Genomic DNA, 18,618 nt, shown 5'->3' on the forward strand with positions numbered 1-18,618 from the left:
GTTGTACTCTCACTATAAAATAGTGAAATTTCATGTGGCTTGTAGGATTAATTTTATTATATATCAGTTATAGCTTGTATTTTTTAAAGACTCATATGCTTTGAAACTAAATATACTTTAAAATAATCAGACTTTAAGTGATATATATATGTACATATATATTTATTAAGCATCACATATAATGAATTAAAGGTTTAAAAATCAGTTTTCAGTAACTTACGAATTGCTAATTTGGGGGGGGGTTGGGAAATAAAGATAATTGGTAGTAGACAAAGGGATAGTAGCTGCACATGACTGGGCTTAGATGAGTTAGAACCTTGGTAGGAACTAATATCATTATTAGTATTGGAAGTTCACAAAAACTATAGAAAGTGGAAATGCGCAATTGACCTGGTTGAAAATTATTTATGGACCTGTATTGTCACCTTAGTCTTGAAATTAAGCATATTTAATAAGGCATACTATAATTTAGTTAGTACTAGTGAAGTTACTAGATCTCCTGTTAATATTTTAACTGCAGACCAAAGTTGTTAAAATTTTAAAACATATTTTAATTGATATTTTTATTTTGTGTCACTTACATTCCTATTGAGTATTTCCTTTCTCCTACTATATGCTCCTGGTGCCTCTTTATTTTGTTTGTAACCTTGTCTCATAACACACACACACACACACACGCACACACACACACACACACACACACACACACACAGAGGCCATTGTGAATTCTTGCCATTGTTAGGCCCTGGATAGCAGGCCACACATTCCCCTCACTTTTTTTCATTTGTGCAATTACACTTGGAAAACTTGAGTTTAAAAAGAAAACTTCAAACCTTGAAGCTCCGACTCCCCTTCACATACCAATGAAAGATAGAAAAGAAAAACAGTATCCAGGTGCTTCTTTGGCTTCATCCCTGTCCAAAAACCACCCTGGGAATAGAATTATGAAGGACAATCTCATGTCCTGCAATTATGCCTTCATTATAGCCCGGATCGACCCAAGAATGGTCCTCCTCCCCTGTCTGACAGAGCCTGAGCTTCAATCTCCAAAGCTGTAAATACCACCAAGTTAACTCCTCTCTCCTTGCCCTCTCTTTGAAGTAAAGAGAATAAAAGCTGCAAGACTAATTGTACTCTCGATTCTGTAGTTTGCTTGCTATCTTATATAAATCTTATATAAACAGTGTGCTCCGTGTGCACGGAATGCCCATAATACTACTCATACAATCCCATTGTAATGGATACCTTAAAAATTCTTAGCTGACAAAAAACTACCCAAGCCCAGACATAGCAGACACACTCATTTTAAGATGTAAAATGTAAAAAATCTTGTAAATTAAAGTGGATGACCTCTTAGAAGTTCTTTTAGCACAGTTTATAATAACAATTTTTAATAATACAGGATCCTGGATTCTCTAACTTTTCTTCTAGCTGTTTCTTTTTTTGGCTACTGAATCAAAAGATGCATAGGAGATGAACCTGAGATCATATGTAGTATATGATTTGGGCCACTAATAAATTGCTGTAGCCAAACTGGGTGCATATGGCAATCTATCTCATGACCAAGGACCACATTGGCTTAAACAGAATAATCCAAATCAATTATTTAATTCATTTTGATTAATAATTGTTTTATTATATATAATAAATAATAATAAATTAATAAATAATTATTTAAATTAATTGATAATGTAAAATAATTCATTCCTTATACTTTGTTCTACTGCTGTTCATGGTACTTAGTATAAATTTATTGGAGAGAAAACTCTTTATTGAAATGAAATTTTGAGGTTATGAATTTTTGTCCTTTTTGATCTCTGCATCTTTAGAGTATTATCTGCAGTCATAAAGGATGAGTAGGTAGGTAAACAATAGCTACCTGTATTTTAAATATATGTATATAAATATATTTATTATTATATAATACATTATATTTATTATATAATATTTATATTTATTGTATTATAGTACAATATATAATTATTATATAAATTATGTATTTTTGCTATATCTATTTATAAATCTATATCATTTACATTCCTAATATATTCCTCACTGTTTCTTCTTGGGAGAATGATCTTTTATTAAGAATACAGGGAAAGGGTCAGGTAGGTGGCACAGTGGATAGAGCACTAGCCCTGAAGTCAGGAGGACCTGAGTTCAAATTTGACCTCAGACATTTAACGCGTCCTAGCTGTGTGATCCTGGGCAAGTCACTTAATCCCAATTACCTCAGCAAAAAAAAAAAAAAAAAAAAAAAAAAGAATAAAGCGGAAGATAAATTTAACAAATCTAGTTAATATATTGAGAAAACCCAGTGTTTTGTTTATTTGTTCCATATCTATTATCTCTCACCTCTGTGGAGAAGTTGGAGATCGTCTATAATTTGTGGCCTCTACAATTCTACAATTCTTGTTCACATGAATATGAGACATACTGATTGGACTATTGAATTTTAGTAAGATTATTTGCCAAGATTTTCTGCTAAGAGTATGTAATCAGCAGTTATGGTGAGAGACACAGATGTAGTTGAAAAATTACTTGTGAATAAATTCCACCTTAATTATAAGTTCTAGAATAACATGTATTTTGGTATTGATTCTGGGTTGGTGGATTTTGTTGTTATTGTGTGTTTTAAATTTTGGAGAGCGGAGCCAAGATGGTGGAGAATGCTCATAAGTTTAAATTTTGGACCAAGGACCGGAGAAGGAAGGCATGTTTAAGAAATATTTATTGAATTAATGGAAACCTGGAAGAAAATCTGTGGTGAGGTTGTTAACAGCAGATTAAATTACAGAAAAGCACAGGTTCTTGCTTACCATTTTAAATCTCATAATAGACCTTTGTTTACATTAAAAAAAATCTTTATGCTGGAATTATTAAAGTGAATTTTTAATCTTGAAATACAGACAAATGCTATGTATTTGACTATGAGGTATCTTCTGTGTAAGAGTTTATAACCAGAGTACAGAGTAACATAGGTAGCTTTCTTGTGAATTATGGACCAGGATCAAGATCCTTATCGTTTTTCTTTTAAAAATTTATTTGATAAGCCATATAAACTTTTTCCTTGTGTCTTTTTTGCTCCCCAGGCAGCATGATCAAATATTTTCTGGTTTATGTACAAGGTATTATTAACAGAATAGTCTTCCTCATCAAGATGATAAGTATTGTATTATTAATAAGTATTCTTTTCTAATGGTTTCTGCACTTCGACTTTTTCTTCTGCTTTCCATCTTTTATACTATTTTGTCAAATTAGGCAACTGTCTATACTCCAGAGAGCAGCCCACACCAGATAAAATTATAATTGGTAAATATTTAACAAAATAAATAAACGAAAGCAAAAATTTTTAAATTTACATTTTAAAACTTAGAAAATATGCAACTTGCAGTGATCATTATATGTAGATTAATGGCCCTCTTTTCTATTTGTGTTTTACTTAAAAATCTTTTTAAATTAAAAGTTCTATGTATTTCTTTGCATCCCTTTCAGTGATATAGAGTGATTCCTTGACTTGTATGTGAATTGCATTTAAGTCAGATAGAGTTGCAAAAGTTGTCAGTCTCACTTTTCCTGAATCATCAAAGTACAGTGGCAAGATAAAATGACTGGCAGTAGCCTGGAATGAATTGGATGAACTTGGTGTCATTAAAGTCTGACAAGATTCTAAGGGTTCCATAGGGCCTGTTTTCAGCTACCTTCATGACTGTGAGAACAAATTGTTCTCATCTGTCCATTCCCTTAAGGGAAATCTTCATTTGCTTAGGATAGACATCCTCCTAAAGTCTTGGGTACTCATAGGATGGAACCCTGAGGAAGTAGTCTGCGCTAGTGAAGGATATAGGAAACTTAGGATAGATAGTAAGGCTAGAACCAATTGCTAGAAAGAGATTGAAGATTAAAGAAGAGGGGGGTTGTATATATTGTTTCTCTAATTCTGCTCCCTTCACTTTGTATCTGTTTCTCCATTTTCCTTGTATTCATCATGGTCATTGTTTCTTATGTTTCGGTAATTTGCCATTATTTTATATACTGCGATTTAGCATGCGAATCTATGTTCCCAATTCCTTGCTACTACAAAAAGTGTTGGTGTAAAATATTTTGGAGTGCAGGGAATGTTTCTTTTTGTCATTGATTTCCTTGGGATATATGTCTAGTAGTGGAATCTCTGTCAAACGGTATGAGATGGATATCTTAATCCTTTTTTTTTCATATAATTCGAAGTTGTTTTCCAGAAGGTTCTTAATATTACCTGGAGCAGTGTTTCTTAAAGTAGTTCTTGTCTGTGTCCTTAGGTTATTTATCTGTACCTGAAAAAGAGGTGTGGGAAGAAACAAATTTTTTGAAAGTTAAGATGCATATTTGAGTCTTCCTTTTTTAGTTAGTTCGACTGATTTTTTTTTTTCATTTGGATGTGTCTTGGTATAGGAACAACGAGCATTCTGGAGAAGGTGGAAGGTGACAAAGAGTTGATAGCTGAAAAGTCTTGCAAAGGATATTGATTAATTTTGCTTGATTGGAATAGAAAATTTAAGTTGCAAAATAATTAGGGAGGAATAGTCATGGGCTGAAATTTATTTTGTAGGGAATATTGGTTTGAGCAATGAATGATGGTAAAAAAAAAAGCCTTAAGTCATACTAAATTCTCCTTGATGATTGGAGGCTGATTGGAACAGGTATTGGTTATAGTGGTGTGATCAAACAGGAATTTTTGGAAAGTTTTTCTTGAATTGTGTAAAATGGATTGGAAGAGGGGAAGACTTGGAGTACAGAGTCTGTTGTCCTTTGTTTAGCAAAGAATATTAAGTCATGTTACCAATTGTGTTTGTAGAAATAAGGAGTTAGGAAAAGATTTGGAAAACTGTCATAGAAGGATGGGTAGGATTACTTTTGGGGATAAGAGAAGCAGAGTGATCAAAGGGTCTAAAAGTTAAAACACACATTCACGCACATGCGCGCGCGCGCGCACACACACACACACACACACACTTCCTCCCCAAAATCTGACTCTTAGGACTTCAGTTTATTTGTTTTAAAAACACTTGCATAATTTTTCCTACTAAAAACAAGTTTCAGTAAATTACTTTTGGATTTGTTTTCTTTTTTATTTAACAAAACTATCACCAAATCCCATTGGGAATTTGCTTCAAAATCCTACTACTACAGGTGAGTCAAATTGTTAACACTTGAATTAAATTATCATGGTTTGACAGTTAATGCTGTATCCTTCTCCATACATGTTTGCTGCTAATCTGCTTAATTTAGAATACAATTGAATCTCACTTTTATACCTATATTAATTAAGTAGCATATTAGGAAAAAATAAATTGAAAACATAAAATTCGTTTCTGATAGCTTACATGTTATTGTACCTTTGGAGATTTAAGTTGTTTGAAGGAATTACTATTTAAAAATATGCTATCAGCATGAGATTTCTTTTAGAGGAAGAACAAAATACTCCTGTATGATACACTAACAGAATCTTAATAAAGCAGGCTGTTTTTTTCTTTTATTTATTTTACATGTATTTGTATTCTCTTCTATCCCACTGAACAATAAACAAAAGAAAAATAAAATCATCATAACAAATCTACATAGATCTGACTGGATTTTCTATCACTTGCCACCACCCTAACTTTAGAAAAAATAGCAAGTATATTCTCTTTTTTTTTTTTTAAATAGTATTTTATTTTCCAAATATATGTATAAATCATTTCTAACATTCATCTTTTTTTTAATTAAAGCTTTTTATTTTTCAAAACATATGCATGGACAATTTTTCAACATTAAACCTTGTAAAACCTTGTGTTCCAATTTCCCCTCCCTTCCCCCAGGTCCTCCCCTAGATGGCAATAATCAGTATATATTATATATTGTATATTTGTATTGTATTGTATATATATATTGTATATATACAGTACCATGTCTGTGTTGTAAAAGGAGTTTGGTAGGACTCCTTCAATCCCTATTTTTTCATTCATATATATATATTCATATATATATATATGAGAGAGAGCAAGCACGAACAAGCTATCAATCAACTCCCTAAAAAAAAAATCTCCGGGACCAGATGGATTCACATGTGAATTCTACCAAACATTCAAAGAACAATTAGCCCCACTGCTTTATAAACTATTTGAAAAAAAAAATATATATATATATATGTGTGTGTGTGTGTGTGTGTGTGTGTATGTGTGTGTGTGTGTATATACAGATATATACATACAAGAAAGACAGTATATACAATTGTATACAAATACAACAAAAAATATACAATACAGTAAAAAAAAAATAAGCAAAATAAAAAAATATTCCCTTTAAATTTTTCTTTTCTCTAATAAACATTCTCAGTTCACTTAGTCTTCCCATATTATAGATAAAGATCTAATTTTTCTGATCAATTCCAGGTTATCACTATCCCATCTAAAATAATGGTACTTAGAACATCTCATACTCTTTTAATTGTTTGATTAATGTAGATTATAGTGGAGTTGTTACTTTCTTCTAGATACAATATATCTTTTAATACAATTTTCTTAAAGGTATTTTCCAATTCCAGTTCTGTGATTATATTCTCTTTTCATCTTTGTAACTTCAGAAATTAGCCTGTAGTAAACCATTAATAAATATTTATTGAATTGAATTGACAATCAGGCAAATACTTGCTAAATCTTTTTGTTACCTGAGCTATTGAATTTAAGTGAAAAACTTGAAATTATACTATTTAAACATAATTTTGTTAAGCGTTTAGCCATCCTTACAACCTAACCTATTCTTTTTTTAAATAGCTTTTTATTTACAAGATCTACAGCATTGATCCTGGCAAAACCTTCTGCTCCAACTTTTCCCCTCCTTCTTCCCATTTTTTCCCCAAGATGGCAGGTAGATCAATACATGTTAAATATGTTAAAGTATATATAACCTATCATTCTTTAGATCTTCTTAGATATCACTGACAAATTTGCGAATAATACCATACTTAGTTTTTATTTAGTTATAAAATATTAATCAGATTAGGCACAAGGCAACACAGAGATAAAACTTTGTTTAGAGAAAGTAAGAATTGTTGAATAACCTAAAATTTGGAATCATTTTTGGACTTAATTTATTCCAACTATCCCTTGCATTTCTCTTTCTGCCTTTGGTAATAACTTTAGGGGATTGAGATTTATTTCACTGGCATAGGGAAACTTTTTAAGGAGAGAACTTTGTCTACAAATGCTGGTCAGCATTTTCTCTGTAACTGTCTTAGTGTGTTGCTTAGGACACTGACTTACCCAGAACGAGCAAGCTTTTATTAAGTAATCCCTATGTGCCATATACTGCTAGGTGCTGGAGGTACAAAAAAATGACAAAAAACAATTCCTTGAGGAGATCCCATTCTAATGAGAGAGAAAAATGATTTCATAAATTTAAAAATGAGTTCATAATAAAGTCATTTCATTGTAGCTTCTTTGGGTCCTATTAAATTTTATGTTATTGGATCCTGCCTCTGTTATCCATTGTGTTAAGATATATGTCCTTAACTTTCTGATTTATAAACCTTCTGCTTATGCCTTAATTCATATAACAACTGGTAAATAACCAAGAGCCAAGTATGGATTACTGGAACATTGCCTGAGACATCTTCAAATTGACATTTAACTAATCATTAATGATGACTCTTTGTGTCTGACTCTTCAAGTAGTTCCTAATTTATTGAATTACATGATTGTCTAGTTCATGTGATAGCACAAGAAGTTTTGTAAAGTGATTTGTTCAAATTTAGTTAGACATTCTTCATTTGATAAATGATCAAAGAATATAAACAGGTAGTTTTTAGAGGAAATCAAAGCTATCTAGAGTTATGAAAAATGCTCTACATAAGTATTTATTAGAGAAATATAAATTAAAACAATTCTGAGGTGCCATTTCATACTTATCAGCTTGGCTAATATGACAGAAAAGGAAATTATAAATGTTGGAAGGGATGTGGAAATATTGGGATACTTATTTACTGTTAGTGGACTGATCTTGGTATTCTGGAATGCATTTTGGGACTATCATCAAAGGGCTATATAATTGTTCATATCAAAGAGGTCAAAAGAAAGAGAGAAAAGACCTATTTGTACAAAAATATTTATAATAGCTCTTTTTATAGTGTCAAAGAATTTGTATGTGATTATTCTTTTTGCTAGGATTTCACAGTCATAGACTCATATCCAGATAGTGACCTCTTTTAATTGAACAAAAATGCTTTAATTCTAAATCATTACAATGTCTTGATAGTAAGCCTCTTATTTTTGTTAGGTTTGTGCAGTGGATAAAATTTGTAGACATAAAATAGTGCATGTTTGAATACAATCTTTCCTTGAAAATTAAGGGAAAAAAGTTTATATTGCTCTTAAGTCTTTCTTTGACTTTTTAAGGCTATATTCTCAGTAGTTTTAACATTGTAGTGATTTTTTCCCATTTGTTTTCCAGAACAAGTTTTCAGAAATAGTCTAGAATAGACCATTTCACAGATTGATCAGTAACATTAATTTATCTATCCTTTGAATGGGCAGGGAGAAGGGGTGAGATAGGAGGGAAATGCAGTTAGAGTTAATTCACTTGCCCAGTTCCACAGTTATTAGGTGTCTGGGTTCAGATTTGTACTCAGGTCCCCTGTAATCCGGGACCACTCTTCTATGCCTACACCACTTATTTGCCCCAATTTGTCTATCTTTTGATTGCCTCACCACTTATCCATGGATATTAGTCATGTATATGTTTAAATTCCATTATGTATTTTGGTTATCAGTCTTGCTTTAGAAATAAACGAATGCCAGGTTTTCCCATCCTTTGCTGTATCTTATAGTTGCATTGGTTTTGTTTATGCAGAAAATTTAAATTTATATAATTGAAATTGTCTTTTTTTGATAACCTTTAATCTCTTGTGTAGTTGAAAATTCTCTGATAGTGATAAAAGTTACATCCTTTTGGAGATGATATATATATATATATATATATATGCCTAATAACCAGATTTGCCATTGCCATATTCCATGCCCTTACCTACACAGATATGAGTATTTGAGTACTTCTCATGTTTCCACTTTTCTATTTTAAATTGCTTTTACTTTTTTGTGACTTATGTATACTTTTGTTACAATTTTCCTGACTATATTTATTTCAATATTTGTCAAAATATTTGAGATTCTGGTACAATTATGATTTGTAAAGGAAGAAGAACAGAATATTTTGAAATCAGAATTTTGGGTCACAATAAATGTTTGTAATACCATGTAGGGGAGAGAGAACTTTTTCTCTGTGGTATGTTAAATCTATTTGGTAAAGCTAATTTTCATCTCTACTTAAAAAGAATATAAGGGAATTAAATTTAGAAAATATTTTGCCACTTTCTCAGTATTTCCATAGAGATATATTAAGGTATAAATATAACATATATTTTGTTATATATGTAAAACATAACATTTATATATGATATAATTTTGTAGGAATGTTGAAAGTGTGATTGGTAAGGACTGAGAAGACAGAGCATTTTGCAAAAAACACTGTTGTATCCTCACATCAGTTTTGATTTTGAAGTAAAAGAAAATTAGATATTTTACCACTACTTTTTTTTTCTTTTCTTTTTCTTCTTTTTTTTTTTAAACAGGGCTACACTTCATTTTGGAATGACTGTATATCATCTGGATTACGGGGCTGTATGTTAATTGAATTAGCTTTGAGAGGGCGCCTACAACTAGAAGCTTGTGGAATGAGGCGCAAAAGTCTTTTAACAAGAAAGGTAAGAGGAAGGATATTTTTGCTCAAGAACCTTAAACGTGCTACTGTTTCCAAATGAAAAACATTACTACGAAGTGATCTCTTTGAAATTAAAGAGGAAAGTGGGTTTTTTGCCATCAAAACTCATGTAGATATAGCTAAATGTTGGTTCGCTTAAATATAAGTATGTTTTTAACATCTGAAAGTAGTCTGTAATCCATCTTTTTTTGCATGAAAAAAATACCAAGCTCTGACTAATATATTAGGTTATTGTACATTTGTGCTTCATAATATTTCATTTCACGGAGCTAAGTTAGTATAGGTCTTTTCAGAAAGATTCTGAACTATAATTACTGCTTCTGGAACCATAATTCTGAAGGAACTGGCAAACGGTTTCTTTTTTCTACAAAAGTTTGCTATTCCTGAGCCAGCTATCCTGTTTCTATTTATCTTTTTTAGTAACATTTGAATACTTGCCAGAATTCAGCTTTCAACACTCTAAGAATTAAGTCTCTGTGTAGGTAGACAGATCTTGATGTAATGAAAGTGTTCAGTGTTGGTTAGCCTGTAGTGAGTCTTTCACCGTTTTCTTTTCCTCTCCTCTTCTTAAAGCAGTGTAGTGCCTTGGATTTTTCTCAAAAAATTCAAAAATGTTCCTGAATATAATAAGACTATATTTATTTGGTGTAATCTGTAGTGCCACATTTCTTGGTATGAATTTTTTTTTAAACATTACCCTTTTAATTTTTTTTTTTTAATTATAAGAAATAGTGACTACTTCTTTATTGTGCTGTAGGGATTCATGGTATCTCTACCTTAATACTTAGAATATTTATAAATAAAGATGTGGCATTATTAGAAAAAGTGAAATTTATCACTGTGTCATTTTTCTCTTGTGTGGAAAAGAGCTAGGTAGGAATCACAAAATCTTATTTGTCCAGTTCCTAGAATTGGTTCCTACCCCATATTATCCTCAACCCCTAAAACTAATACTTTTTGTAGCATAAAAATTATACTAATTGTTTTCATTTGTGTAAGTAATGCCATTTCATGGTTTTTATATAGTGCCTGATAGAAATTCATCTTAACCACCATCATTTTAAAGGTGAAAACAGTTTTTGGTTGTTAAAAGGACTATTTTTCATTCATAGCTTAGTGTCAGTTAGAATTTAATCAGATTATTTTTCTTTTAACATCACAGAATCTCATGTAGCCCTATTTGATTTAGTCTTTTCTAAACAGTAATTACTTTTGTAACATACTAAAAAAAATGACTTGAGTTTTTGCTTTTAGTAAGAAGAAACCCTAGTTTCTACTTTTCTCTCACATTAAGCTTAATTTTTCCTCTTTGTAATGTGTAACCATTGCTTTTAGCCCTCTAGAACAAAACAAATCTAATTCCTCTTTTACAAAACAATCCTTTAGGACAGTCATCATCCTTCAAAGTCTTTGCTTCTTAGAGTAAACTATCTAGTTTTTTAGCCAGTCCTCATGTCATGAGCTGGAGGCCCATTATCATATTGGTTTATCTCCTTTAAAGACTGACTTCCATATCTTTCCTAAAATGTGATACCCAGACACGAAAAATTTGCTAAGAGAAATTTGATCCAAGATTATAGAGTTGGGGTAAAGTAGGAGATAAAATGTATTGTGGGAGAAGGGTCACTTATCTGCTATCAGAAGACCCAAGTTGAAGTTCTGCCTTTGACTGCTTCCTTCTTGTGTGACTTTGGGGAAGCCACTTCATTTCCCTGGGCTTCAGTTTTCTCAGTTGTAAAATAGGTGGGAGGGGAAGGATTGGACAGATAACTTGTTGTCAGAACCCACCCTTCCAGGTCTAAATCTGTGAATTATGAAAACAATTTAGGATGAGGTTCAAGAGGGGGAAAAGGAAGGGAAATTAAGCAGTGACAGTATCATTGACAATAAGTAACAAAACTGAATTCAGAGTTTTTTTGAATTGTAACATGTTAAAACATTTATTTTATTTTAATACTTAGCCAAGCCTAGAGTAAATATTGGATGTTCAGTTCATGCTGTTCTCTTTTATGCTGTTTTCCTAAATGACTTGAGAGATGCAGTTTTCTTTCCTAGCTTTCTTTTAAAATTTCAAACATTTAAAAAAAGTTGGCATTGATCATTGATTAGCACTTTATGTCTTAAACATATCTTGACATTTTAAGGTTATTTTCTTCTGTCAGATTGAATTTCCATTTGAAGAACATAAATAATTCTTATTATTATAAGTCTTTTGATCCACACCATTTTCATTTGTATGATACATTGAAGATTGATTCTGTTTCTAATCAGTGTTTTTGTCTTGACTTTTATCATGTATATAAGACAGAGGAAGATATTGGATTTTAAAGATACATGAGAACAATTTGAAAATAAAATGCCTTTATTTCTTGCTAATTAATAAACTGAGGGTTTTTAATACAAAGGTTAAAAATTTTTTATTTATTTTTTATTATAATTTTTTATTGATAGTACATATGCATGGGTAATTTTTTACAACATTATCCCTTGCACTCACTTCTTTTCCATCTTTTCCCTTCTCTCCCTCCACCTCTTCCCCAGATGGCAAGCAGTATTATACATGTTAAATATGTTATAGTATATCCTACTTGCAATATATGTGTGCAGAACCGAACTTAATACAAAGTTTTAAAGCCTTTTATTTTTTTATTTTACTATTTTGACTAATTGGAATTAGACATATATATCGTGTGAGTCATATTGCCTGTTTGGAAGACTTGCTTTAGATGATATAGGTGAAATTATTAATTTAACATATTTTGTTAGATTACTCAAATGAGATTAGGTATGTGGTATATTTTGGGAAGATAACTATCAAAATAATTGGGAATTTTAAAGAAGTTTGGCATGTAAGTTAATTAACTTTAGTTATTTAAATCCCCTTATATATGACTTTAGAAACTCTGAAGAACCTATATTTTCAGTGGTATGGGTATTCTTTTCACTGATATAGATCACAATCCCTTAGTAGATGGTTTTTAGTTATTGTGGCCATAGAAGATCATGATGACTTATGTCAAGGAAGTCACTCTCTTCTCTAAATGGCCATGTCAGCAGTGCCATAATTCTCACAGGTCATACCAAGCCTTCAAATTTAGGTGATAGACCTAGGTAGTTTGCTGAGGTTCATCAATAGAAGGCACATTTTAGACCCTTAGAAAATAATCATTGAAAGAATGAGAAATTATTTCAATGTATATGGAACATACTAGACCCCTCTTACCCAAATTTATTACTTGGAAGAGGCTCCAGATACAAACAGGAAGCATTTATTCAACTCTTGCAAGAAGTGGGCTAGCATACTAGCTGTGCATTCTAGCATGGTGTGTGGCCCAATATAGAAGCAGAAATTTTATTATATAGCCAAAAAACTATAGGTCCTCTCCTTAACCTCTTGATTTTTTAAATTCTTTGGATGGACTGAATTCTTCAGGAACAAGGAAATGGCCATTGACCAATGGACAACAACACTTTCTACTTTCTAGAGATCATGTGATTTCCCAAAGCTTAGGCATAGGGTCTGCTCTACTTTACCCTACAGTCTTTTGAGAAATCTACATTTGTCCCATTCAAGTGCTTTCTGTGTACCGGGAACTTTACTGATTCCTGGGGGAAATATGAGCAAGGTTTGGTGGTCAATATATAGTATTTAAAAAGGTACACAGCAAGGTGGATGGCTTGGCTGCAAGCTTATGCACTAGAATATAGTAATAGGAAGCATGTCCCTTAGGACTTGGTTGAAAAGGAAGAAAAAGTATTTCTTCAAAGTAGGTTTTGTTACCTACCCTGTATAGATAGGCTCACAGAGCAATAGGAATCATACTGATGTTATCTCCCTAGGTCCACTGCTCCTACAACCTCTCACAGACACAGAGTTAGCTTCTATTCTTACTATCATGGTGGAATCTTAACTAAAGAGGAGATATTATGGCATCTGAAAAAGAGGAGTATTGCTTGCACCTGAGCCCAACTTGTCTGAGACATAATAACATTTAATAAATCAAAATTTTTTGGATTCCAACTTTTAAAAGAAAAAAAAATGACAAATTTCTGATTCACAAATGATGTCACAAAATGTTAATCCCAAGTAGAGCTATTTTTCTGTGGCTCAATTTAGTTTAAAGGTTATTAGACTGTTAGTTCTTGGAAGCAAGATATATTTTTCATGTATCTATACTTCTGATAGTATAGTATATTGAGAAACAGCATGAATTTATAATGAAGAGATAGACCTGAATTCCACCAGCCTTTGACAATTAACTAGTTTTATAATTTTGGATAAAGTAGAATCTCTCTGAACCAGTTTCCTAGTCTGTAAAATGGGATAACAATACTTGTATTTTTTTTTTCATCATAAGAATCAGATGAGATAGCACTTACAAAAAAGCTTATTGCAAATCTTATGGGTTATATTAAAAAGAGCTGTTACTATTGCATGTAGCAGTAATAATCCTTAAAAGAATGGAATCAGTGATAGCAGAACTGATCTGAAAAATCACTGTTATTTAGTTTCCTCTTACTTCCTCTACATGAAGATTAATTGGAAACCCTTGATTACCCAGGCCGATTTGAATGAATATGTGCAACACTGAATTCATTATCTTTCTCTCTAAACTTTTCCCCTTTCCAGTTTTCCCTTTTACTGTCTAGGGTACCACCATCCCACTCCCTCAGGCTCAAAACCTAAATATCATCTATAACTCCTTATTGACTCTTCCATATCCATTCCGTGCCAAGGCCTGTCAGTTCACCTTTGCATTTCTCCCACATATATCCCCTCTCTCCTCTCACAATGCCTCCACCCTGTTTACACCTTCATCTTCTGAATTAATACAATACTGGTTGTATTGTAACAATGATGCTGGTTGGACTGTTTGCCACACAGTTCTCCCTTCTCCAGTCAGCCACCAAAGTGACTTTCCTGAAGGGTTGAACCATATCACCCACATCTTACAGAATAGATTTGTGGCTCTCTCACCTCCAGGATCAAAAACACAGTCTTCTCTTTGGTGATCACAGCCTTTCATAACATAGGCCATTCTACCCCCATCTACACCCCCTTTCCAGTCTTCTTATATCTTCCCTCTTTCCTGCTCCTTGTGCACTCTGCTGTTCAGTGACATTAAGCTCCTTGTAATTTTCTGAATAAATAATTCCCTCGTGCCTGGAATGCTCTTGTTCATTATTTTCACGTCTTGGTTTTCTTGGCTTCTTTCAAGACTAAGCCAAAGACCTAACTTCTACTGGAAATCTTTTCCAACCTCTGTTAATTCTAGTGCTTATTTTAATTATTTCTTATTTATCTTGCACAAAGCTTGTTTGTACATATTTTTGTTTGCATGTCTTTCTTTGCATTTCTAGAACTTATGCAGTGTTCCAAGCCCTGAGCTAAGCTCAGGGGATGCATATTCAAAATCAGGACCATCCGGGCACTAGTGCTGGAGACAAAAGCCTAGTGACAGGGTCTAGATGTTCATTACAAAGATGATGGATGGAACAAAAGGTCAGTCAGTTGATGCATTCTTTACCAAGTCTCTTTATTTAAGTTGATTGTGGTTATCTGAGCTAGAGGTGATATCAGGTCATGGACTTGTTCACTGGGTGAAGTTTATCCTATGTGGTTCACAGTAATTTTTAATTAGGATTCTGGGAAACTAGAAAATGAAGGGGAAAAGTATATGATTATAAATATCTTCCTTTTTCACTTTGCTTATAACAGAATATCAACTTGCAGGGTTTAAAAAAGGTGATTTACTAAAAAGCATCATAGGGGAAATATGGAGAAAGGTGGTATAATAATAGATTAAAAAGGATGGAAGTCTTTAAGTTTCAAGGTTCTTATGGTTTCATCCTTATCCAAGCACTAATTAATTATAAGAACTATCTTAGAATCTCATTTTAATAGCTTAAAAAACTGTCCTAAGACTTGGGACACTTAGTGTAATTATTATATGCATATACATACACAGTACGAGTTTAAAAGGGGCTAAATGCATAGGTCATATTCTGTCTTCCCAGAGGGCCATTCCATATTACATATTTTTTAAATTTTTCTAAAAATTTAAAATTTAAGTCTTAAAAGAATTTCTTTTTCTCAATATTTTATTTATCCAATTACATGTAAAGACAGTTTTCAACATTACTCTTTTGTAAGAGTTTGAGTTCCAGAATTTTTCTCCCTTTCTCATTTCTCCTCCAAGAGAGCAAAGCAACGTGATATAGGTTATACATGTACAATCATTTTAAACAGTTTCATATTTGTCATATTTTGAAAGAAATCAGAACAGAGGGGGGGAAACCATGAGAAAGAAGATGCAAGCAAACAGAAAAGGTGAAAATAGCATAGTTCAAACCACATTCAATCTCCATAGTTCTTCCTCTGGATGCAAATGGAACATTTTCCATCCCAAATCTACTGAAGTCGAGTTGTAATTACTGGTTTGCTGAAAAGAGCTAAGTCTCTCTTAGTTGATCATCACATACACATAATCTTGCTGTTAAATGTGTTAAATGTGCTCTCCTAATTCTGCTCACTTCACTTAGCATCAGTTCATGTCTTTAAAGAAAAAGAGGGGGAAAAATGAGCAAAACCAGTCAATATATTGTAAAAACAGACAAGCACATACACTTCCACAATCATGGACTTTCTACCTCTATAGAGAAGTTGGGCAAAATATCCTATATCTCTTCTCTGGAGCCATTCCCATAACATTTCATTTTGGAGTTTTGCTTTGTATTTTTCTTTTTACATTTGCATATTGTATATGTTTATATGTAATTGGTATGTTTTTGCATTTGTACATTGTTTTCTTGGCTTTGCTTCCTTCATTTTATCTGTCAGTTCATTTAAGTCTTCCTTTGCTTCTTTATATTCATCATTCATTGTTTCAGCATAGTAATATTTACTATTTTGTAATATTTACTGTTGGTCAGAATTTTATTTGGTCATTCCCAAATTAATGGGCATCTACTTTGTTTCTAATTCTTTGCTGTTACAAAAATGATTACTATAAATATTTTGATACATATCAGGATTTTGCCCTTTCAAATTGATCTTCTGGCCTATATAGTCTTTCAAGAATAATTTCTGGGTCAAAAAAGTATGAGTGTTTTAGTAATTTTACTTGTATAATTCTGAATTGTTTTCTCAGAATAGTTCTACCAGTTCATAATTCTACCAGTAATACTTGAGTGTGCCTGTCTTCTTACAGCTTCTCCAACATTGACTTTTTTTTTTTTTATGTTTTTGGCAATGTGCTATGTGAATTCAAACCTCAGTGATGCATTGATTGACTTTCAGTTCTTTTATTATTAGTTATTGAGAGCATTTTCTCATATGGTTGTTAATAATTTATAATTCTTTTGAGAACGGTTCATATATCCTTTATAACATTTCTATTTGGGAAATTATTTTTATTTTTATTTTTTGGTTTTACTATATCAGAGGCTTATGTTGAATATGAAATACTTAGCTGAGAAATTTGATACCAAATTTTTTAAGAGACTTACATTCTAATGGGGAAATTAGCACATGTAGAAAAATCAGTCCGTAAAAGCATTTATTCATTGAATGGATCACTAAATGAAAATCAGGATTTTTGAGGTGGAAGGGACCAGAGCTTCTATCAAGAACTCTTATATTATAGTTGGTTGATTGTTGTCCTTTATACTTGAGGAGCATCAAAATGACATCTCTGTGTCAGGGTCATGGTGCAGTATAACTTGATTGTGGCTGGTCAGACCAGTATGACTCAGAAGGCTCTACCACTGATTGGGCACAAATAAATAGTTTGTGTGAACATTTGAAATGGAAATGTCTCTAAATTGACACCTTTCATATTTCCTTTGAGCTTTACATCTTTTTTTGATAAGAGCATGCATGCCACATGATCCTATGCCAATGTCTCCCATGTCTCACAGTTGATTCCAGAGTTCTTCAAAGAGATTTTGAAAGTGTTTTTGTGTTACTTCTTCTGATTTCTATCTGAGCACTTGCCTGTTTGTGTGACTCCTCTATAGAATAGTCTTTTAGGTAAACATGTGTTTGGCTTTCAGACAACTCTGTGCACCTCCTCCCACTCTGCATTGGAGTTGTGTTCCCTGTAGTAGAGTTTGAATGCTTGGCATTTCAACTTGAGAAAGGATCCCAGTGTGGCATATCTTACTTTTCTGGGTGATCTTCAGAATCTTTCTAAGATTGAAATGGAAGTGATTTGTTTTCCTTATTCAAATTTATTTCCTTATACAGGAAACCTTATACCTATACTATACAAGAATGGACCTGATAAATGGCCATTTAACCTCTGGCTGAACACTACCCTCAATCTTCCCACCTTCACCTCATTCTTTTACACTCGCATTTCTCAAGGCAAAACTATTCAACTTTTCAACCTTGCTGATTATTGGGAAACTTTTTTCTGATACCAAACCTAAATTGCTTCTGCCACTCATGTCACCAGTTACTCTTAGATTAGCCCTTTGGGATACAGGAAACTCTCATCTCTTTCCCATAATAGTCCTTCCTTCTTCTCAACACTTGACTCCTTGTGTCCCTGCCCTTGGACCTGAGTCCTGGACACTTTATCTCATAGTCCTCCTTATGATAATTACTTTCCTATTCCAAGGTGATGAATAATTGAACCATGCCTATAACCCTTTTCTCCTTTCTCCCACCCCCCAGAATTAGATTCTTTCCACTTTTTTACCATTAACTTAAAATGCTTTTGATATAGTAGCATCATATTCTTCCATAGTCTTCCAAATATTTGGTTAAGATCATAGTACTATGTTGCTTCACCTGGACATCCCCCTTTCTTTTCTTTTATT

General features: G+C 32.5%; 1 protein-coding gene across 1 annotated transcript in view; it reads left to right on the forward strand.

Moving 5' to 3' along the window:
* The window catches only part of GOLPH3 (golgi phosphoprotein 3), a 38,077-nt gene that overhangs the window by 5,278 nt on the left and 14,181 nt on the right, over window positions 1-18,618 (forward strand). The window contains exon 2 of the mRNA XM_051969555.1: window positions 9,644-9,775. Within this exon, the coding sequence (XP_051825515.1) occupies window positions 9,644-9,775 (132 nt within the window). The remainder of the gene's footprint in view (window positions 1-9,643; window positions 9,776-18,618) is intronic.

Source organism: Antechinus flavipes, chromosome 1, assembly GCF_016432865.1.
Source record: "Antechinus flavipes isolate AdamAnt ecotype Samford, QLD, Australia chromosome 1, AdamAnt_v2, whole genome shotgun sequence".
Taxonomy (NCBI): domain Eukaryota; kingdom Metazoa; phylum Chordata; class Mammalia; order Dasyuromorphia; family Dasyuridae; genus Antechinus; species Antechinus flavipes.